The sequence below is a fragment of the Urtica dioica genome, chromosome 6 (genome assembly GCF_054948205.1).
Source record: "Urtica dioica subsp. dioica isolate 48M chromosome 6, U.dioica_male_clone48M_v1_H2, whole genome shotgun sequence".
Taxonomy (NCBI): Eukaryota; Viridiplantae; Streptophyta; class Magnoliopsida; order Rosales; family Urticaceae; genus Urtica; species Urtica dioica.
Genome location: NC_142761.1, coordinates 38230300 through 38253099, shown reverse-complemented (window position 1 = coordinate 38253099; position 22800 = coordinate 38230300). Strand labels below are relative to the sequence as shown.

The 22800-nt window shown below is 43.0% G+C and overlaps 2 protein-coding genes and 2 non-coding genes across 4 annotated transcripts; all 4 read right to left on the bottom strand.

Annotated features, from left to right (window-relative positions):
• Positions 1-6543: 6543 nt before the first annotated feature.
• TRNAG-GCC (transfer RNA glycine (anticodon GCC)) lies at positions 6544-6614 on the bottom strand. Its single transcript has one exon. It is a non-coding gene; the product is annotated as a tRNA-Gly (tRNA).
• A 1668-nt stretch (positions 6615-8282) lies between these two features.
• LOC149393953 (perakine reductase-like) lies at positions 8283-10567 on the bottom strand. The gene is made up of 7 exons (XM_089616620.1): positions 10397-10567; positions 10140-10310; positions 9853-10056; positions 9599-9771; positions 9178-9277; positions 8936-9089; positions 8283-8666 (listed from the first exon to the last, which is right to left on the bottom strand). Exons 1-7 carry the CDS (start codon positions 10451-10453, stop codon positions 8455-8457), a joined length of 1071 nt encoding a protein of 356 aa, XP_089472746.1. The 5' UTR covers positions 10454-10567; the 3' UTR covers positions 8283-8454.
• A 477-nt stretch (positions 10568-11044) lies between these two features.
• On the bottom strand, positions 11045-11115 carry TRNAG-GCC (transfer RNA glycine (anticodon GCC)). Its single transcript has one exon. It is a non-coding gene; the product is annotated as a tRNA-Gly (tRNA).
• A 2520-nt stretch (positions 11116-13635) lies between these two features.
• Positions 13636-19923, bottom strand: LOC149393951 (uncharacterized). The gene is made up of 4 exons (XM_089618220.1): positions 16864-19923; positions 16000-16767; positions 14575-14635; positions 13636-14486 (listed from the first exon to the last, which is right to left on the bottom strand). Exons 1-4 carry the CDS (start codon positions 19921-19923, stop codon positions 13636-13638), a joined length of 4740 nt encoding a protein of 1579 aa, XP_089474346.1.
• Between the last annotated feature and the right edge of the window lie 2877 nt (positions 19924-22800).

Here is a 22800-nt window from a genome sequence, read left to right as displayed (position 1 = left end):
TTTTCTTTCCAAAGGAGGGAAGCTTACTCATTTCCACATATTTCGCAGAAACTGCGTACGATATGGAAAAGCTCGTATAGGATTTTCTTTGGGATGGTTTTGACGGGGACAAGAAGCGTCACTCAGTGGGCTGGGATGTTTGTTGTTTGCCTAAGTCTAAATGTGGCTTGGCTATCGGGGAAATGGCATAGAGTGAATAAGGCGATTTATGGTCTTCAGCATAACGGTTGGGATCCCGGGGATACTATGAAACGCACATTCCAAAATCCATGGAGATCAATTTTTCGTCCAAGGTGGATTTCTATAGTAGATGTTGGTGGAAATCGAACAACGGCGAGACAATTAGATTATGGGAAGATGTTTGGATCGGCGATCAGTCTTTGGCGGACAGATTTCTCTTCGGAACGCACTTATCGCGAGACTGTTTTCAGGAAGCGAGAGTGAATCCAAGCCTTTTCTATGAGCTACCTGATCGAGTCAGTTTTGGCTTAATGATTCAGAAGGGTTTTCAGTAAATTCTATGGTTGCAGATCTGTCTTCTTTTTCGAGAGTGATAGATGTCCCCTTTTTCGAGGTGGTATGGAAGGTGGCAGCTCCTAAGGGCTTCTCCAACGCAACCCTCAAAACTTCAAAAATGAGGGTATGCTTGTCTCCAATCCAGCCCATATATCCTCAAAATGAGGGTGTGCTACAGAAAATGAGGGTGTGCTACAGTGTACCCTCAAATTTGAGGGTGTGCTACAGCACCCTCAAATAATTTTTTTTTTAGTCCTCTTTTTTTGTATGGGTTTTTAAAATTGACTCCGTTTTTCAAAGTCTAGTAAAATATTTTAGTTTTTGGTACATAAAGATAAATATACTTTAAATAGATCATTTTTTATTAAATAAATTGAAATATTTTACTACTTGATCAATTAAAAAAACATAACACACATGCTATTAATATTAAAATTTGAATTAACAAACTAAAAAAAAAATAGTACAATACTAAATTACATTAATGTTGATGTCGATTTTTTGGTCGATCAACAATTACAAATAAAGAAATGTTAAAATATGATATTTATTTCGATGGGTTTCGAAAGACGTCGTATAAGAAACAATATAAAAATAAAAGGCTATAATAAGAGGAAAATATTAGTAATTTTTATTGATCATGAAATTAATTACAAATGGGACGAGGTGACGAACTCGAGATGTCGAGCTCAAGACTGAATAATACAAATATTAGAGATGATTGAAGAAGAATGCTCTTTCGTTATTAGCTCACGTGTCTCGAAAATTGTCGTCTCCTCTTCTATTTATAGGCGAGACGGAATTTCCTTGCCGAAGATACGTGTTCATCAATCCGCACTCCTCGTCAGGGTTGAAGTCGTCTCAGATCCGGTCTTCACGGCGCGGTCCTTTCTTTGACTGACCGATTCTTCTGGCCAAGAGGACGTGATCGAGCTAGAGTCCTTCAACGAGCTGGAAATTATTGTTGGACTTGGACCGATCTGTCGAGATCGAACTAGGCCCATAATTGATTCCGTGGTCCGGTCTTCAAATGGATACTGGGCCGGCCAAAGCCCATCCGAGATAATTATTTAAATAATTGAATTTTATACCCCCACAATTAGCCCCCAAATATTTTGAAAATACTTCGAATATTTTGAAAATATTTACCGCGGAAAATTCGAACCACCTCAAATTAAAGGGGGGAAATCAAATATTTAGGGTCACATGGCATCATGCGAAAACACGTTTTCTTCACACGTGGCATATCATGACTGCACTTCGTAGGTCGAAGTCGAAGAGTCGGAAAATCTGTTGATATCTTTGCAGATATCCAGGAAATATCTTCGATTTGATTCGATTTATTTTCCATAATCATTAGATTTTTTCGGGGTTTTGGTTAATAATGAAATGTATAAATAAGCGCGCCGAAGAGTCGTTTTTTCTCATTTATATTCTCCTCACCCGCGGTTAAAAGGTAATTCTCTCTTTTGAACTTTTCTCTTTATTTTGAGCTTGAGTTCTCTCTCTAAGTTCTTTAAATTTGCTTAGATCTCGGCTACTTTTAACTCTCAGCTCGACTAGCGAACTCAAACGAATTCATATATTTAAACACTTCGTCCTTAGAAAACTTTAGAATTAGATGTCGAGCTCAGGACTTCGCCCATCAGGATCTCAACCCCTAGGAAACGATGACATCCTTCTTCCTTCTGACGTGACCTCGGCCGACCTTAGGGGAATTCGCGAAAAATACCAAATCCCACCAGAAATAAAAATTCTTCTTCCCCCTCCTGGAGCCACTGCCGATACCGTTGTGGAGGGTTTCTATTGCATATACGAAATTTGGTTAGAGAAATGTGGTCTGAGATTTCCTATTCATCATCTCTTGTTCGACTTCGTTCAGACTTTAGGGTTAACCTTGCCCCAGATGTGTCCGAATTTTGTCAGGATGGTGATAGGTCTGATAGTAGTGGCCCATGAGGAAAAAGTCGAACTTTCATTGATGGATTTAGTCCGTCTTTGTATTGTTAAGGCGAATTCGAAACACGGTCCGAAGTGTTTCTATCTTTCGAGGGCTGAGGCAAAGGAGTGATCTCGGGACTGCCTTCGAAAGACAAATTTTGGGGGAGGCGATATTTTTACTTCGCCGTAAACGAGCATTCCCTCGGGGATCGAGCTCGTTCTTTCTCCTCGAAGTGGGCGAGCTCGCCGAGTATGCACAAAAAATTTAATTTATTATATTCGTCTGTTTATGTTTTATAGGTAAGTGAGATAAACTAACATTTATCTATTCTGTTTTTCTGAAAAGATCAAGGCGCCTTACAAGGAGCATAGTTCGCCGAGAAGCTCTCGTTATTGCAGGAGGGCAAAGTAGAGTGGTCAAACTTTACTTCTTATAGGTTCATCTCGACCAAGCTTTGGTATTGTCCACCAACTCCTTTAGAAGACTTTGAAGAAGGTTAGTTCGACAAACTCGATTTCGTCCTCTTTCTTGCGGTCAATTGCGTACGTGCCATTTTGCTTAAGTTTTTATTATTATTATTCATTTGTCTTATTTTTTCTTTTCTTTTTTAGACGTATGGGACAATATGAATACCCCGGTCAGTGCTCGCGAGGCGAGGAAAAACAAGAAGGGGGGTGCTGCCTCGACTTCGACCCCAACCCCATCGGTTCACGTTAACGATCTCGAGGTCGAAGTGACCGGGGTTCATTTGACGTCCGAGATCCCGGTCATCCTGGTGCCTTCTGATGAGGTACCTGAGGCGACCGAGGTCAATTTGACAGGCGTCCAGGAAGCCGAAGCACCTGGGACCGAAGAAGGTCGTGCCCCCGAAGGGGCCGAGGTCGTCGAGGGCGGAGCTTCTGGAGGAAGGGGAGATAAGGAAGAAAAAGAAGAAGAAAGATCAAGCCCTTGACCTCGCCGGCAGGGATGGAGAGGAGCCCGCCTTTGGAGCCCTCGTGGCCAAGGTGGCTCAGGCCGACAAGGGCAAAGCTGTTGCCGAGGGCAGTAGGGCCCAATCGAAGTCGAGGAGTAGCGGGCGAGCTGAGACCACCCCGGCCACTTCTCGCAAGAAGAAGCATGTCGTCAACTTCCATTACGCACAAGATCATATGCTGTGCGACGACATCTACTCATCGGCGGGCTTTTTACGCCAGCTTACTTGGTCCGATATGGCCCTTCCGAAGGTGCCTGAGCTCGATGAATCGGACTGGTACCGAATGATGGCTTCGACCATCACTGGGGTAATCGTCGTTATATTTATTATTTATTTATTTTATTATACATAGCCGACCTGTTATACTTTGAGGAATTTTTCATGGAACTTGTTACGGTCGAACTGATGGAGTCCTTGGTTAATTCCAGTTGTCAACCCAACTGAAGCGAGGCGTTTTTCGCTATGAAAAGCGTCTTAATGATGCTAAGGCTGAGCAGGAAAAGCTCGCCGAGGTTCAAAAGGGGACGGAGTCTCTGCAAGCCGAGCTCCAAGGAATGAACGACAAGATCGCCACTCTTCAGGACGATCTTCTAGCTAAGGATGCTCTCTTGGAGAGGTCGAATAGTAAGATTGAATGCCTTCGCGGAAAAGATCAAGGGATGGGCAGCCCGTTCCAACGATTTTGAAAGAGAGAGCAAAAGATTGGCGGCCGACCTGGCGGCCCGAGATAAAGAGTTGAAAGATTCTCGAAGAGCTCGCCCGATCGAAGAGGGCAGCGAAGGCGGATCATGACCGGGCTGTTCATGTGGCAAAGAAGACGACTTTGCTAAAGTATCGAGAACAGATACATAAGCATCGTGCGCAGAAAGAGAAGATGGACGAGGCCGTCCTCTTCCTAAAGAAACTCGAACAGTGCCGGGGGAACAAGGAAGTGATCTCGGAGGCCTTGAATGACGAGATCTCAGACTGGGCGGTCGAGATGAAGGATACTGAGGATGACATCGCCCACTATGAGGCTGACTACGCGGCCATCGCTGTTCCTGAGATCGAAGACATCCCGTTCACCCGGTACTCGGACCGATCTCCTGTCGACGCCTCCGTGACCGAAGTTGAGACCGCAACCATCAACGAGCATGGTTCGATGCTCGATCGAACTGATGAAGTCCTCAACTCCATCCCAGAGGGGAACGAAGAGGTGGCGGCGTTCACGCCCACTCCAGAGCGTCGAGACGTCGAAGTCGAACCCCGGGATCATGCTTAAGCCTTCTCCAATCGTCAGCAATAATTCCACTTTTTGTTTTCTTTAATTTTAGTAAAATGTTTGCTTTATTTTTGGGGCCCGTGTGTTTTGGGCGAAGTTTTTATTGTTTTTGATACAATTATAGGGGGCTTCGGTACCTCTATTTTATATTTGGATTGTTTTATTGTTATATTTTATGCAATGCAATTTCATTTCTTAGAATTTGTCAAGTCCTTTAGCTCGCCAAATTTTTTTTTGCATGCACAAATGTTTACATTTTGTCTGTCATTCAGTCCGTCCAACCGATCTGAATGTGTTTAAAGTATTATTTAGTTCGCACCCGAGATAACTTGGATTTGCAAAATCTGTTAAGTCTTTTAGATCGCCCGTACTCGGTCTAAAATGTTTCCTTTACAGATTTTAGAGAATTCGCTAAGTCTTTTAGATCGTCAGAAATCTAAAAAGTTTCCCTTAGGCCAAGGATCTGTATTGGTTCGTTGTTCAAAATCTGTCAAGTTGTTCGGATTGTTGTCGGTCCGAAACGTTTTCCCTTAGATTTGAAGCCGACGTCCGCAAATAAATTTGGTCAAGATTCTGTTAAGTCTTTTAGATCTTCAGAGATCTAAAAAGTTTCCCTTAAGATTTTCGGATGAGGTTGACCTTTCGGAGTGCGGCCTCCGATTTAGATGACGCCGTGAGATGTCGGATCTCGCCAGAGACGTCGTGAGGTATTTACATTGTTGGCCTAGTCCGAGGTCGGGGTTATCGGCCAAGATGCGAGCTCCGTAGCTCAGAAAAATATTTTTTTTATTTCTTCTTCTTTCCTCTTCCCATTCTTTTGGCGAAAATAAGGGTCATGGGGTTCTAAGAAGTGGGGGACTGTGCCTTTGTAAAGAAAGGCTGCCTACGTACCCTTGTGCAGGGATCAAGTCGGAAGTAGTTTGATTCTTACTGGTTTTAGCAGTAGTATTTTTTAAGGTTCGAGACGTTCCATGACCTTAAAACCGGAATTCCGTTGAGTGTTTCAAGTTCATAAACATCCGGAAATTTATAAAAGTAGTATCAACCAAATGTTTATTAAACGTATAGCGGAATGTTATTTATAAAAGTAGTTTGCAAAACATCCGGGGAAATTTTTCGTTTTGAATCAAACTTAGAGTCTTATAGCGACTCTTATACGTATACATTCCATAACGCTTTAACAAGTAAAACTAATCCCCGATTTGTGAGATCCCATAGCCCATAGATCAAGGCGATACATGCTCGGTCTCGGTCTTCAACTCCGATTCCTGCTGATGAGTTTTTAATGTAAGACATTTTTTTAATTTAAAAAGTTTAATTATTTTAAGTATATCATTCAAGTGCGAATATCCATTAAAAAAAGGCTTTGGTTTATCATGAGATAATCCTAATCTGACTTCTGTATTTTTCATCCTAGTAAATTAACGTTAGTTAACGTTGTTTTTAATGTTTTCTCAGGTTTAAATTATGAATCTTTCATAGTTAATCATGATAAGTTTTTGGTAATTAACGTATATGGTTTGCTGATTTCTCTAGGATTCGAGTTTTTTTTTTCTTCCGATTTGTTAATAATTTTTTTTTCATTGCCGTTAATAATAATTGTTTTTCATGGCTTAAATTAGAGCAACAAATTTTAAAAACAAGTATAAAAAATATTTTTGAGGTGGAGCTTAAGCAGAGAGAGAGAGAGAGAGAGATGGCATTGGCATTCTAATTACAAGGATGGCTTCTGCAATAGGGTGTCAAACATAACAATAGTTTTGAATCAGAAGCAGTAAAATAATAAGAGAATGGGTATTATTTTTACACAGAGAGGGAAAAGAGACCATATTTCAACTAACAACAAAAATTTGCACCAGCCGGGAATCGAACCCGGGTCTGTACCGTGGCAGGGTACTATTCTACCACTAGACCACTGGTGCTTCACGTCCATGTCAGCTAACTTATTCTCCATTATTTTAATAATCCTAAGTTTGCCTGCAAACGTATTGTATATATAACACAGAGTACGAGACTTTGGCCAAAGTGAAAAGAAAAAAAGCAAACATTTCCGTCCCAGTTTCCAGTTTCCACATATTTTCCCAGACCGAGGATTTGTGGAGCCGAAACCGAAAGAGAAAGAAATCAGATATCATAAAAGCGAAATCAAAATACGGATTTCCAAATGCTAAGCAGAAGAAGAACTTCTGGTAATCCTTCAATCATTCCACTCTTTACCCACTTCCGTTGCTGTACTAGTTGTGCTTCTACTACTTAGTATAGCTGAATTTGAAGAATTGGTCCAAACTCGGTGCAAATCTCGAGACTTTACAGAGTAGTCAAAGCTCTTCGTCTCCTCGATGATATGTCTCAACATCCTTGCTAAGTGTTTGTGACGGTCAAACAGTGAAGTCGGGTTTCTCAGTGCTCTCAATCGCCATTAAAACTGGGATTCTTCCTAATTCGATCACCATGAATACTCTTCTTGCAAGGCCAGAGAGACCCGAAAGACAATCAGTCTTCTTAAGCGAATCGTCAGCTTCGAAGGGATCAAACTGGATTTATACAGTTTTAATGCATTCATTGATTCATGGACTATGCAAATCTGGCCGTTGGGAATAATTCCAGAAACTTCTAGCTGACATGGATAATGACGGAGTTTCGTGTGATGTTCGTACTTACTATATTGTAATTTATTCGCTTTTCGAATTCGAGAAAATCGATGTTCGAATCGACTCCAACAAAAGGTGTCACATTCAATTCTCTAATTGATGCATAGTGTAAGGCTGGCCGATTGGAAGAAGTAAATCTGTTCATTGAGAAGCAAATCAGACAATATTACTTTCAGTACAATGTTGGATGCTCTTTGCAGAAACGGAAGAGCCTAAGAAGCTCTGGATAATCTCGGAATAATGACAAAGAGGGGTCTCGATCGAACCTGATATATCCACATACAATTCTTTTATCTACGGATTGTGAAAGTCAGGCCAATGGACACGAAACGTTTTGGCTGTGTTCAAGTCGATGATTCAAAGAGACACAAGTCCAAACATTATCACAGTACAACTCTTTGCTATGTGGGTTGTGTCGTTTGACTAATTTGGAAGGAGCCAAGAGGTTGCTTGATAAGATGGTGACACGAAATATTATTATCAACGGCTATCAAGAGATGGGAAGATGGATAAGGCTCAACAATTGTTTGAAGCAACGATGCAAATGGAAAACTCAAATGAAAATCTCATGCAAAGACAAGGCATATCCAGAACAACCAGGCTTAAGACATGATTCTCAACTGTATGTAAATCTTCGTTGTTGCATTTTGGACGCTCTTACGTTTCGAAGGAATATCCCCGTAACAGGTTGATTGATTGTGTTTTCTGAGTTTTGAATCTGTTTAATGAGAATCACAGTAAAAACAATCAATGGAAAATAGGGTATTTTATCTATCTTCAATCCGTATTGCAATGCCGGGAATCGATCCCGGGTCTGTAAGTTTGCTTGCCGTATTGCATAATGAACTGTATAAGACTTTTAAAAAACCAAATTGAAAAAAAAAATGCTTAGCAGATCACCAATTTATAAACCAGAACATGAATGAAAAATTAAACAGATGTTCTTAAATGTAAATTCAATTTCTCAAATCACTGCTCAATTGTGTCACATTCTTTTATCATACTCTCGGGAGTAACAAACCATGCTTCTTCTTAATAACAAAATACCAACAGTAAAGAAAAGCTTAACAGTTAACACGCACACGATCTCATTGTTAATATCCAAATAGTTTTAAGTAGAATCTGAAGGCAGTTTTCTCGTGTCTTCGTTTTTGAGAGGCGTAGTCGAAAACTTCCACGAGCAACGGAGAGAACCATCGAACACTCGATCCCCAGCAACCTCGTTCTCCGCTATCAAATCAGAAATCTCCTTCACTTCCTCTTCGTTTAGCCTCACTTTGAGCGCACCAATATTATCGTCCAAGTTCTTACTCTTCGTCGTCCCTACATAAAAGGAACCGTAATGACGTATTAAATCTCCAAATCATAGGCCATGTCATCACTTTTTAATTAATTTTTGAAAATAAAAAAATTATGTCTTGATTGGAGAGACACAGAAGAAGGAGACACTAAAGATTAGACCGGATTAGTTTTTCCGTTCAATTTTCTTATATACTTCTTACTAGCTTTTTATTTATTTTTTATTTTACTTTAAAATTCAAAAATTAGCCCCCCTAATTTACATCTCTTGCTCCGTCCCTATTTTGACTCACCGGGGATTGGTGCCACGTCACCGCCTTGATGGATTACCCACGCAAGTGCGAGCTGTGGAGGCGTACAACCATGCCTTTGAGCACATTTCTCGAACTCGTCGTACAATCTCTTGTTCTTCTTAATATTTTCTTCGTGGAACCGAGGGAAAAATTTCTGACCATGGCAATTAATTGGCTTATATTTGAGGCAACAAAAATATGAGATATCAAGCATGGAATTTTTTTTGTTGAGGGAAACAAACCATGTAGCTATTTGCAGGCAAACTCTCCATATTATTCGCTTTGCCGCCGAAAAACCCGCGACCGAGCGGCGAATAAGGCACAATCCCGATTCCGAGTTCTCTGCAAGATTTACAAAGTGTCCCATTGTGATCCACTTTGAAGCCGAAAAATAGGATGAAAAATAAATTTGAGTCCCTTCCTATTTTCCTCGTGTTAATTAGATGGAGGAAAAATAGAAAGAAAAGGAAAATAGGAACGAAAGTAAGAGAGAAAATGTATAACTTATGAGTGGATTCGAAAAAAGAAATCCATCTAAATTTAGAAACACAACATAGAGTTTTGATTTTCCCTCTTATTTTTCATTTAATTTTCATTTTCCCTCGTAGTTTCATTTTTCCTTGCATTTTCGTAGTCGAGCAAATCATCAATTTGACTATATACCTGCAAAGCGGGACAATCTCTTCCTCGATTTCCCGAGTCCATAGAGACCATTCCATTTGCAAAGCGGTGATCGGATGAACAGAATGAGCTCTTCTGATCGTGTCCGAATTAGCCTCGGAGAGTCCAATGTACTTGATTTTCCCTTCTTCCACTAGCTTCTTCAATTCCTCCATCTATATATCAAGTATTTCTCAAACGAATTGCGTCGAATATAATAATCGCGATGATTAAGAGAGAGAGAGAGAGAGACTCACGGTGTCTTCTATAGGAAGGGTTGTATCGACTCGGTGCTGATAATAGAGATCGATGTAGTCAATGTCGAGGCGCTTCAGGCTAGCCTCGCAACAAGCTCGGACATACTCGGGACTGCCTTTGACCTCGACTCCGTTAGCCCCGAAAGCGACTATACCGAATTTCGTCGCCAATTGAACCTTTTCTCGAGGCAATTCCTTCAGAGCCTGTAAATTATTCTTAATGTTATAATTTGCAAGTTTCACTGAGCCGAAAAAATAGGTTACATATGATATTGTTTGCTATTTACCTTTCCGATTAGAAGTTCATTGGCATGGTCTTGTCCATAAAAGTCGGAGGTGTCAAAGAATGTGATTCCTTTGTTGAAACAGTGTTTGATGAGTGAAATTCCAACTTCTTCAGGGACAGGTTCGTTGTAGACCCCACTTAATCCCATGCAACCGAATCCCAGCTGGGAAACCTGTGACACAAGTTATCTATGTAATTGACAATGACTGCAATAAAATAAAATTAAAAACAAAAACAAAAACAAAAGTTTGCTCTTACCTCTAGTCCCTGGTTTCCCAGTTTCACTCTTGGGATGTGAACTTGATTTTCAGCCATTTTGTTTTTCTTTTCTTCTGGGGAAATATGAACTTGTTTCTTTGCAGTGTGTTTTCTCTTGGGATATCAGCTCACTTTATATAACAAAAAAAATTAACAAGTATTAGAAAACTGGGTCAAGATCTTGTAAAAAAAAAAAAAAAAAAAGTAGAAGTCAAACATATTTCTTTTTTTTTGCTCTGATGTCAAACATATTTCTAAACTTTGTGACTTATGTGTGGTCATTGCTTACTTGATTTTGTGTTGCTTACAGTCATTGATTACCTCACCACCACTCGCCACTTCTTTAGGCATTTAATAATGACACTTGCATTGTGGTGATTTGTGAGAAAACGACAAAATGAATACCAACTAAGTATGATTTTTTTTATTTTTCTAAAGTCAAAATGTGTTTACCTGGGATTTTACCTATGAAGATGCCCAAAAAAGATTTTGAAAAATTAATTATAATGTGTTTACCTGGGATTTTACCTCAACTCCTTAATCACTTACAAATTTGGTAAAAACATAAATCAAATTGGTGGTTTCCCGTGTAGCTGAAACGGTCAACAGTGATAAATCATCGTACAATGACAAATGGAAAAACTAAAATGCACCAGCCGGGAATCGAACCCGGGTCTGTACCGTGGCAGGGTACTATTCTACCACTAGACCACTGGTGCTCCTTGAGCGTAGTGCTCTTCATTTAGTTAAAATAACAATGTATTAACTTCACAAGGTTATTTTTGCAAATACAGTATAGTAACGGGAAAATTATTTGTGTAAACCTTAATCCTTCTAGTTTAAGCCAACAATCAAAGTTTAAATCTTAAACCTAGATCGTTTTTCAGTATTTCATTTATGCACAATCGAAATATTTAATATTTAAGCTCAAAACCAACGAATAATTTTTAACTTCGACATAATTTTTTTTTTTTTTAATCTATTTTAAACATCACATTCTTTCAAGATCACCACAAACAATAAGGGAAATGTAATAGCACATAACACACAGAGCCGGCTCAACTAAATCGGGGGTCCTGGACAAAAAGAAAAAAAGGGGCCTAATTTTTTTCTTTCAATCATCCTTAAAAAAATTAAAAAAATAATTATTTATTTCCACATGAAAGTCATTTTTTTTTTGCCTTTTGGCCTTTTTTATCTTATTAATTTCAAATCACAATTTTTTTTAGTTTGAATATGGTAAAATTATTTAAAACAATGATTAACAAGAGAAAAAAAAATGGAAACTAAGATATTGTTACAATAGAAAAATATATTATTAGAACAAGAACCAAAATTGATATATTGTATTTTAAAAATAAGATAACTACTGTAATTATCAGACTTGAAGCAAGTTTAAACAAGATAAAAACAATAAATGAGGTATTCTTAGAATTAAATAAGGTATTCTCGGAATAAAAACAACTATCTAAGTACCATCAGAAATTAGTTTTAAAATACGATATCTGGGGTAATAAATTTTTTGAAATTTTGGGGTCTTTTTTCGGAGGGGACCTTTTTAAAACCAGGCGTTGCCGCAGTTTCTTGAGCCTTTGCAGAAGTCGCAGTAGGCAGTGGCGGATGCTTCACTGGGGTGGGAGAATTGTTGGACAAGTTAGGATATTAGAATAAAAAAAATTGTGGTTGTATGATAGATAAAAAAAGAAGGTAAAAATTTGAAGATGCTCCGTATTTTAATAATTCACTAAAACAAACTGAGCCTTTAAACTCAAATGGCAACAAACGCGACATGTCGTGTCTCTTTGCACGCGAAAATATAGAATTAGAAATGAACTGTCGTGTCTAATTGAAAATTTATCTAAGATGTTAGGTTATTAAGGTTGTCCATTTTTCTTCATTTAGATGCAAGAAGTCTTGCCTATTTTTTTTTTAAATGAAATTCTATTTAGTCGGATTCAAGATGTCGCACACTATGTAGAGTTAATATGTGCGACAATCTGTTCCGATGTAAGCGATGGATTATAAACAAGACAATGCGAAAAAAATAAAAAATAAAAAATAAAATGACACAAAGAATAGTAACCAAGTTCGGTGCAACGTCACCTACTCTGGAGAAAAGTGTGCCCAGTAGAAAGGAATTTCACTATAATAACAAGTAGTCAATAGTACAACAATGGACTTATATATATGAAGAATCCTTGTCTCAATACCCTTTTCTATTACTACCCGTGAATTCCAAATCACGATCCCCTGAATCTGAGATCCCCTCAATTTCACTCATAAACACTCTCTCAGTGTTTAGTATTCTTCGATGTCAACGCTCGTGTAACCTTCAATCACGAAATCACAAAACCAAACAACTCTCTAACACTCAAATGTCTGAAAATGTGTTTAGAGAATTACACCACACACATCACACAATTAATTTCTCAGTCAACTGATGTGCACGTCTAAGAACCCTAAATGTATGATGAATGTAGCAAAACTACTAAAGGGGAAGCAACTCGCTTATATAGTAGTCAACACCTCTACATGTCGATATAGGATTTTCTTACTCATATACGCGAAGAGAACCAAATAAAAAATTCTTCGGCGAGACATTATGGCAATTCAAAAAAGAATAAATGACAAGAATGCCCCCTGAATTACAGCAGTTGTGACAATCTGCCCCCTGTAATATAAAAACTCGATGTTATCCCCTCAATATCACAATTTGTTTCATTACACTCCTTCTGTTTGAATTCAAAGTTACACCGTTAGAGACAAGATCACGTGTTTGTCACATGTTGATGTTGGTCAGTATAAAGGTGTTATGGTCAAATTAATAAAATAATGAAATAAAAATGAAAAGAAAAACAATTTAAAATCAATCGAAATACAGAACCATCTTCCTCGCACTGAACCATCTTCCTCGCACTGAAGAAGTTCCATTGTTGACCTTGGCTCCATTGTTGCTTCCACTTTTCCCGCTCATCTCTCTAAAACGCTCGCCCTCTCTTTCTCTCTCATATCTAAAAACAAATAAACAAACAGCAACGCATATTTTGGGTTTGGGGTTTTACCACTGAGCGATTGGAAATGGGCAATAAGGGAAAACTGAGAAAAAGAATGAAGAGCAAGTAATAGATAAAGTATCTCAGTTCGCCTGTTTCTCTCTTAAACACGGTCTCTCTCGTTCTGCACCAAGCACTCGATCCACATCTCAATTTTTCCTCGCCTCGTCAACGTCCACGTCTCCGTCAAGAAATCTCAACAAAGCCCTCTTCGGCGTCGTGACCTTCTTTCTCGTCTCTTTGACTCGAGCTAGGGAAGAACGAGGTTGTCCCTGAAATTGCACAAACCAGAACGAGGTTGTCCCTGAAATTGCATCTGATACTCGTCGATTCTCGACTCGCCTCTGCAAGCATCAAGAAACACGAAGCGAACAACAATTGGGTTTGGTCATTTCGTCGAACACTTGGGGGCACGGCCGGGCCCAGCGCCCGCGCCTCGGTTCCGACGCCCCCGAGAGCTTCGACCAGCACGCGCAGGGGCCTCGGCGCCATGAATCTCGGTGAGGGCCCTCGCGGGGACCCGTACTTTTCGGGACGACCGTGCGCCAGGTCCACCGGGCTGGTCTCGGGCGAGATCTGTTCTAGCGACGACGGGTCCGACACCACGGAGAGAAGGCAACGCTCGGCCCCAGAATCCAGTCCGAGCCCGCGAGATGAAACCTCCATCCCGACCGCGCCATGGACACCGCCGACGAACTCTTCCCGAGGTGGAACGACGGCCGAAAGCGCAGATCTGGACCGGCCCACAGTGAAGGGAAGCGGCTCGACCCCGTGGAGGCGACCCAGCGCTGAACTTGGAGAAACTCGGTCTCCGGCCGATACGCCATGGGCGCCGAGGGGAAGAGCTCCCACAACGAGAAAGTCGTCCGACGAGTCTGGCCCAGAAGCTCCCGGCGCGCGCGAGCCAGATCCGACGCGGGCTGGGACTCCTATCGGCGCGCGCGACCGCTCCGACGCCTCTCGATCACTTTGACCACGTTCGCGTAGTGCAGAGCCAGAGCGGCGTGGCCGAGCGTGAATAATTCTTGATTTGTTTTCTTTATTTAATGATTATATTAATTATTTTATCAATGAATTTAATATTTATTTGATAGTTTACTACAATACCCTTTTACTTAGTAACACGTGACTCACACGTGAAAATATAACTGACGGAACGTGACCCAACATAGACGGAAGGACCAATCTGTAACAAACATGAAGATTAAGGAGAAAATATCGATATTTTAACGACCGAGGGGCATGTTGTCTCAAGTGCTATAATTCAGGGGGCAATCCTGTCATTTATTCTTCAAAAAACTTGCCAAAAATACAGTTATGCACACAGAGACAAAGATATCTCAACATATTCTAAAGCATGTTGTCAGTCATCTTGTCAAACAAACTTACAGGAAAAAATAAGCTAACCATACACGTAACAAAAAAAAAACATGTCAACACAATAACTAGCGTCTATTTTCTAGGTCAAATACACTTGAATTACTATCGTCTTTATCATAACCTCAGATGCCCAAATCGACTCATCTTCGTGTGACATGCGAAAGAAAAGGAAGAGCAATGGTAAGAAGAAGAACGCTCGGACGTTGGGCCTCCTCCTCACCGTCGTCCTCTGCTCGACCATTGGGCCTCCTCTCCTTCTTGACGCACTATACTAAGTCACAAGGTAGTCTCTCTCTATATTATATATAAATATATATATATATCCCCGCTTCCTGCTGCTCTTTGGTGACTCTCCCCGTTCTCCGTCCCAAAGGTTAGTGTCTACTCTCTCTCTCTCTCTCTCTCTCTCTCTCTCTCTCTCTCTCTCTCTCTCTCTCTCTCTCTATATATATATATATATATATATATATATATATGCTCTCAGTCTCCTCTCTTGGATATATATGCTCTCAGTCTCCTCTCTTGAAATCTGCCACCGCTTGCCGATCTCTATATATATATATATATATATATATATATATATATATATATATATATATATATGCTCTCAGTCTCCTCTCTTGGATATATATGCTCTCAGTCTCCTCTCTTGAAATCTGCCACCGCTTGCCGATCTCTTCAATGTCTCTGTCTATAATTTACCGGCTCTACCACTCTTTGTTAGGATTTGATTGTTTTTTTCAATCACTTCGTTGATCTCAGTCGCTCCACGCCGTCGCATCCTTTTTTCCAATTCAATTTCAATATTGTTAACTAACTTATATATTGTTTTATCCGTTTTTTCATTGAATTTGTCGATAAATAAGGTCGGTATATAGATCGTGTATGTATGAAAAATGATCTTGACTTTTTTTTTTTTTTTTTTTGATAAAACGTGGGCGGAACCACGTGGATGCTTATATTAAAACCCTCACGTATGGCGGAGGAATACCGTGGTTACATCACAGGTAAATCATTAACAACACCACGGGTAGCGCACGGCGGGACAAGCCCCAACCAATGCGCCTCCGAATCAGTCTCAAGAGCAAACCGCGCCAAAGTATGGGCAACCACATTACACGCACGAGGGATAAAGATAACGCTAAACTCATTGAAGCCACGAGCACTAACCTTCACATCACCCAAAATAGTTCCGAGCTCCGTAGGAGGAATAATTCCGTTCTTGATCGCACACACGACTTGGAGGCAGTCGGACTGCACCACAACCCGAGAGTACTCGAGGTCCTTCGCGAGATCTAGCCCTCTAAGGATGGCGGAGGCCTCCGCTAGAGGGGCATCAAACCCTTGGGCCCTGGCCGAGACCGCCGAAGCCACCACCCTCCCCCGGTGGTCCCGAATCACGCAACCGGTGCTGTAGCGATGTCCTCTAGTGTCGACTGCCGCGTCCACGTTCACCGCCATCACTCCGGGAGGCGGGGGCGGCCACTTATCGAGAGCGGACTTGCTGCCCGAAACATAAGACCCCACGTTCGCCCTTCTATACTCCTCAAGGAACTCTCCCGACCATCTCACAAGCGCTTCGGGGGACCACGTAGCGTTGCCGCCAATAATGTTGTTCCCATGGTTCCAAATCTCCCAAACCAAAACAACAAAAAAATCAAGATTACTAACCTCTGTGGACTCAACGACGTTGGCGAAGATGTTTAAGGCCTCCTCGCCTTGGAAATCCTTCCACAACGTACCGAATCTAGTGAGCTTCCACACCTTCTTCGCCCACCGGCACCCCCACAAAGCATGAACAACCGTTTCCGGACCATCGTGGCACAAGGGACAATGGGCATCGTCGGTAATTCGCCGTCGTCGAAGAGTAGAGTTCACCGGTATCCAACCTTTACAAACTCTCCAAACGAAGAGCTTGACTTTAGGTGGGACTTTGAGCTTCCAAAGAGATTTCCACCACGTAGCAAACCCCGATCGAGAAGACGGAGTAGCCACCGGTCAGTTCAAGCAAGCCCGCCAATAACCACTCCTCACCGTATACTCCCCGTCTTTAGAGTAATGCCACCGGAGGACATCACTCATGTTAGCACGACTCGTAGGGATGGCAAGAATGGACTCCGCGTCCTCCCTCTCGAACATGGCTCGGACCAAGGCTTCATTCCACCCCCCTTCATAGTTCATGAGCTCCGCCACACGCATATTATCCGGGATAAAAGGAGGATTGACAAGGGCCAAATTATCGGAAGTAGGAATCCATTTATCCTTTATGACGAAAATGGACTCACCGTCTCCTACTCTCCATCGGGATCCCTCGACGATGATCTTTTTGCCCCACGTAAGCCCGCGCCAAAGGCTAGACCCGGTCGAGGGGCACGTAGCACCGAGGATGTCTCCCCCCGGGAAGTAGCTAGCACGCAAGACCCGCTCGATTAGGCTACCCGGTCTTCGAATGAGTCGCCACACACTCTTCGCGACAAGAGCTTGATTAAATTTTTCCAAGTCCCTAAAACCGAGTCCACCATCGCTTTTGTGCTTGGTGAGCTCCTCCCACTTACACCAATGGATTTTCCGCTCTTCTCCACAACTCCCCCACCAAAACTTCGCGACCGCCTTGTGGATTGCGGCTATAAGAGTGTTGGGAAGCCGGAAACAACTCGCCGCGTAACTAGGGATAGCTTGAAGAACCGACTTGATGAGCACTTCTCTACCGGATTGTGAGAATCGAATACCCCTCCATGACTTGATCTTTGCCCACACTCTATCCCGAATAAAGCTAAACACCTCAATCCTCCGTTTCCCGGTAAGCGTGGGGAGGCCAAGATACCTCTGGTGACATTCCGTGATTGACACTCCAAGACTCTCGGCAATATCCTCTTTCACCCCTTCCTCCACGTCACGCCCAAAGCTAATATCGGATTTAGCGTAGTTGACAAGTTGCCCGGACGCAGCGGAGTAAGTCTCAAGGCAGCCCCTAATCGCCTCACTTTCCTCAAGGCAAGCCCGGAAAAATATGAGACTATCATCGGCGAAGAGCAAGTGCGAGACTCGGAGCTCGCCGCGGCCGAAACGAATTCCCGTGATACTCCCACTCCCCTCTCCCTCCTTGAGAAGACACGAAAGCCCCTCCGCACAAATAAGGAAGAGAAAGGGTGAAAGCGGGTCCCCTTGCCGAAGGCCCCTTTCCGGCTTAACTCTCCCACGAACCGCACCATTGATGTTGAAAGCGTAGCTCACCGAGGTAACACACCGCATAACTATCTCCACCCACCCCGCAGCAAAACCGAGTTTACGCATCATAGCCTCGATAAAGGACCACTCCACCCGGTCATATGCTTTGGCCATATCGATCTTGAGAGCCGCGAAGCTCCCATTATCGAACCGGCCTCTCTTCATCGTGTGGATCCCCTCGAAGCACACCATAATGTTGTCGAAGATTTGGCGACCCCCCACAAACGCCCCTTGGTTCTCCGAGATAATGCTCTCCATAATACCCTTCAACCTCGTCACAAGACAACGTGATACCACTTTGTAAATCACATTGCAAAGACTAATGGGACGGAATTCACTAACCTTAGAGGCCTTGTCGATTTTGGGGATCAACGTGATTATGGTGTCGTTTATGTCCTCAACCGAGCCTCCGTCGTTGAGGATCTCCAAGCACGCTGTCGTCACACGCTCCCCCACGATCTCCCAATTCTTCTGATAGAAAAGGGCCGGGAATCCGTCGCTGCCCGGCGCTTTAATAGGACCCAAGGAAAAGACTTCTCTTTTGACATCCTCTCTCATAAACGGTCGCATCAAATCTCGGTTCATCTCGTCGGAAACTCTCGGCTCCACCCCCTCCACCACCTTGCGAATACATTCCGACGAGGGTCTCGAGGAAGAAAAAATACCCTTGAAGTACGAAGTAATAATTTCCTCGATACCCTTCTCGTCACCTCGCCGTCTCCCGTCATCATCGAGAAGGCTCTCGATGAAATTCCGCTTTCTCCTCGTCGATGCTTTACGGTGGAAGAGAGTAGTATTCTTATCACCACATCTCATCCAAGCAACACGACTCCGTTGTCTCCAATATTTTTCGTCCTTCTCAACAAGGGCATCAAGTTGTCGTTGTTCCCGGCCCAAGATTCCTCGATCAGCCCCCAAACTAGCATCCCCCGCTCTCCGGACCATCTCTTTTTGTCGTTCGATCTTGGCCCTCAACTCTGACTTTTTACCAATTCCCCACTTGCCAAGAGAAGTTTTGCACGCCCGAAGAGAATCAATCAGGTCCGGCATCCCCCTGCCCGTACACGACTCCCACGCACTCCTGATACGATGGACGTACTCCTCCTCTTCACACCAAGCCTCCTCAAAAAAGAAACGTCTCGATCGTTGCGGGGGGTTGCTAGTCCTCCTACCATGCGTCGACACAAGGAGAGGACGATGATCCGAGCTCCAATATTCAAGGTGGAAGACCTTAGCCATCGGATAGCACGATTTCCATTCCGGCGTGAAGAGACATCTATCGAGCCTTTCCTCAATACTATCCGGCTCCGAACTCTTCCTCCACGTGAAACTCTCCCCCTCAAAGCCCAAGTCATCGAGCTCACAATCTTCCATCATATGGCGAAAGCCCTCAAGAAGATAGTGTTCTCTTACTCTCCCGTGACTAAGCTCCGCGTTCTCCGCCACTTCGTTAAGATCTCCGCCAACCAGCCATGGTCCTTTGTAAGACGCTAAAACACGCCTCACAAGCTCCCAAGAAAACTTCCTATTCCCCGCCACCGGATCTCCATAAAGACCCATAAATTTCCACCAATTCCCCTTCTCATCCTTGACCCAGCCTTCAACATGAAACCTCGAGTACGACCCCAACCGAAACTCCACTGAGTCCCGCCAAAGGAGCAGCAAGCCCCCACTTCTTCCCACGCGTTCCACAGCAAAGCAGTTCTCAAAGCCCAGCAGCAATCGGATCCTCTCAGCCGCACTACGCTTAAGTTTAGTTTCCGACAAGAATAATAAGTCGGGCTTATACTTAAACGAGTGCGACTGAAGGGCCCTCTTCGTCCCGGGATTACCCAATCCCTGGACGTTCCAGAGTAGCGAGATCATTGCTTCCGGTCACCCTCATCTCCGTGGGGTGCCGCTTCAATCAAAGAGGGTTCTCCTGTCAAATCCAAAGTCGATTCGGAAATCACAGGGGAAGAAAGTTGTGGCGAGGCAGCAGTACGCATCTCCTGAAGTTGCCCCGCCATAAGCACATGAGTAGTGAGATCGTCGGACGAGATCGTGCTGTCAGTCGGGGTGTAGTCCGACGAGCCAGACAAGCCTCTTTGCTCACAGAGTTGTCTTGCCTTCTTCTTCCACGAGTGTCTCTCCCCCGACGTCGACCTCGAGCGTTTTGGGTTGGTCTCACCCCCCCTCGCCCCTGAACGCAGCGCCGGCCCGGATTCCCTATTCCTGACATGTTTCTCATCCCCAGAACTCTTCAGAGGAGCGGCTCCGAAGGAGAAGACGGTCTTGGTCGGCTCGGGCGGGGTCTGGGCTTTCAAATTCTCCCTCGCCAAATCCCTGACTGATGAGCTAGCCGAGTCTTTCCCCGCGTTGACCTTTTGCGCTGAAGGACAGTCAATCGCGACTTGGGGACAACCCGCAGCAATGGGGGAACGCGATTCCTTAGCAAGAAACTGCGACGTGGGCTCTCCCTTGGACTGGGCTAAATTAGCATCTCCAATTGGGCTTATATTGGGCTGGGTCAACCCATATAAAACCCTAATCTTATCCTGAATGTTCTGCGAAACATGCCCCTGTTGACACGTGTTAAATCCCCGCTCCCCAGGCGACTTAACGCTCTCGAGAATGGGGGAAGGGGGATTATCTCCAGTTTCCAACCCATCTTCGTCCATCTCATTGGCCTCTGATACTGTACTGGGGTCCGCGCTCGTCGAGGAATGGTTATTGGGATTCTGCACAGCTTGGGGGCGCTCCACACGCGCCGAAGTCTGCACGTTGGGAGGCACGCGTGTAACTCCCACCTTCGGAGTCGTTGGAGGGCCTTTGCTGGTTCCGGCCTCCGGTGGCTCCCCCGACGAAGCTTTCCAGTATGGTCAATATTTTATCAAAATTAATATTGATAGAGTTTTTCAAATCAGTGGTTGGGAAAATGAGTTGTAATTTACGTATAATGATTTAAAATGTGAAATTATTGTATTTCTCTTTTTTTGTGTACTTCTTATTTAACATGGTAGTGGTTATGAAGCATATATATTAATTCTCGCATCTGTTTCTTCTCCTATCATTTGGCTTCGGTATTTTTCGTGCCATAAATTTGGGTCGATATAAAACCAATAGAAAGTTGTGTTTGTTTTGGAAACATGCGCGAATTTTGAATCTTTAAGTGAAACGATATTTTATGGCGTATGAAAACTTTTTTTGTCCTATTGATTTATTTGAAGTAGTGGTTATAAAAGTACACATTAGATAATGGAAAAACATGTATAGAACGGTCCTAAATTGCAATACTGTGATGTTACTATGTGTGTGAAAACCAAGGATCGAAATACCGTTACCGTTACCGTTCCGAGCTTTCGAATTTACTGGTAACCCCTCGTACCGTAAAGGGATACCGGGGGAAGCAGGAAAAAAAAGGAAATCGGTACCGTTGAACTTACCGTTACAGTAGATGAATACCGTCAAATACCGTATTTACCGAGGGGAATTCAGAAAAGAAATATACAAAAAAACATACAAGAAATATATTTAAATTAATCAAGAATGAAAGAGAAAAATTGTCGGACTTAATTATATAATTATGTGAAAAAAGGACTTAATTGTAATAAAAGTTGGAGGACCTGGATGAAATAGGTTTTCACTTTTGGGCCAAAAGCGTAATGTTAAAGGGAATTTGGGTTTATATGTGTTTGAAAACCCCTTCTTCTCCAGACTTCCTCACCGTCTCTCTCTCTCTCTATCGTTCACCCTCCATCACCGCCTCTCTTCCTCTACTTTACTCGCGTCCCTCCGAGCCCGATCTCGCCGACCAGCCACCACCACCCACTCCCTCTTTTCTTCTATCTCTCGCCGATCCCTCTCTTCTCCTCTCATGTGCGAGCGCCGAGAGCCAACCGCGCGGACACCGAGAGCCCAGCCGCGTGAGCAACGAGAGCCGACCGCGCGAGCGCCACGAGCGGGACTGAGTGAGCGCCGAGAGCCCCGACCGCGCGAGTGCCGAGCCCCGACCGCGCGCGCGACCAGCCGCCGCCGCCACCGCTCCCTCTCTCTCTCCCTCTCACCTGGTTTCTCTGAGCCGCGCTGACCCGGACCGGGAAGTGGGAACCGGGTTCCTACCCGGATCCCGGTCCGGTTCCCCCGGAACCACCGGAAACTTCCGGTTTTGGTGGTTCCGGTGCCGTGGAGCTCAAAAAAGGGGGAACCAGACCGGTTCCCGTCCGGTTTCCCCAGGATTTAAAACCTTGGTGAAAACAGACCCTGCCCCGCTTTGTGGACTTAAATTTGTTGTTTGGCTCTTAAAATTTTTTTTTTTTTTTTGGTTTGAGCTCAGACGGCCCAATATCTTTGTAGGATCTACAGTACACATCTTTATATAAAAATATAGAAATTTTACAAATATCATTTGTAAGATTATAATTTCCTCAATACTTTAAATTTCAAATATTCTATACATAGCCATTTTTTATTTTCTGATTATGTTGCCATTAATTTTAAATGAAACGGTAAACAACTAAGGATATACTTTTAACGTTAATAAAATAATTCAAAAAATAATTTAAATTGCAAGGTAAAAACTTTAAAAGTGAGATATTCAGAATAAAAATTAAATTTGGGCTATTCTCAAAAAATTTTTTAAAACTTGATAGCTCGCTCATTTCGACTATAAAAATAAAATTGAACGTCTGGTCTTGTAGACGTAAGATAAAAGCCCATTGAGCCGGCCATGTGACTCGTTATGCGAAATTATGTTACTATATG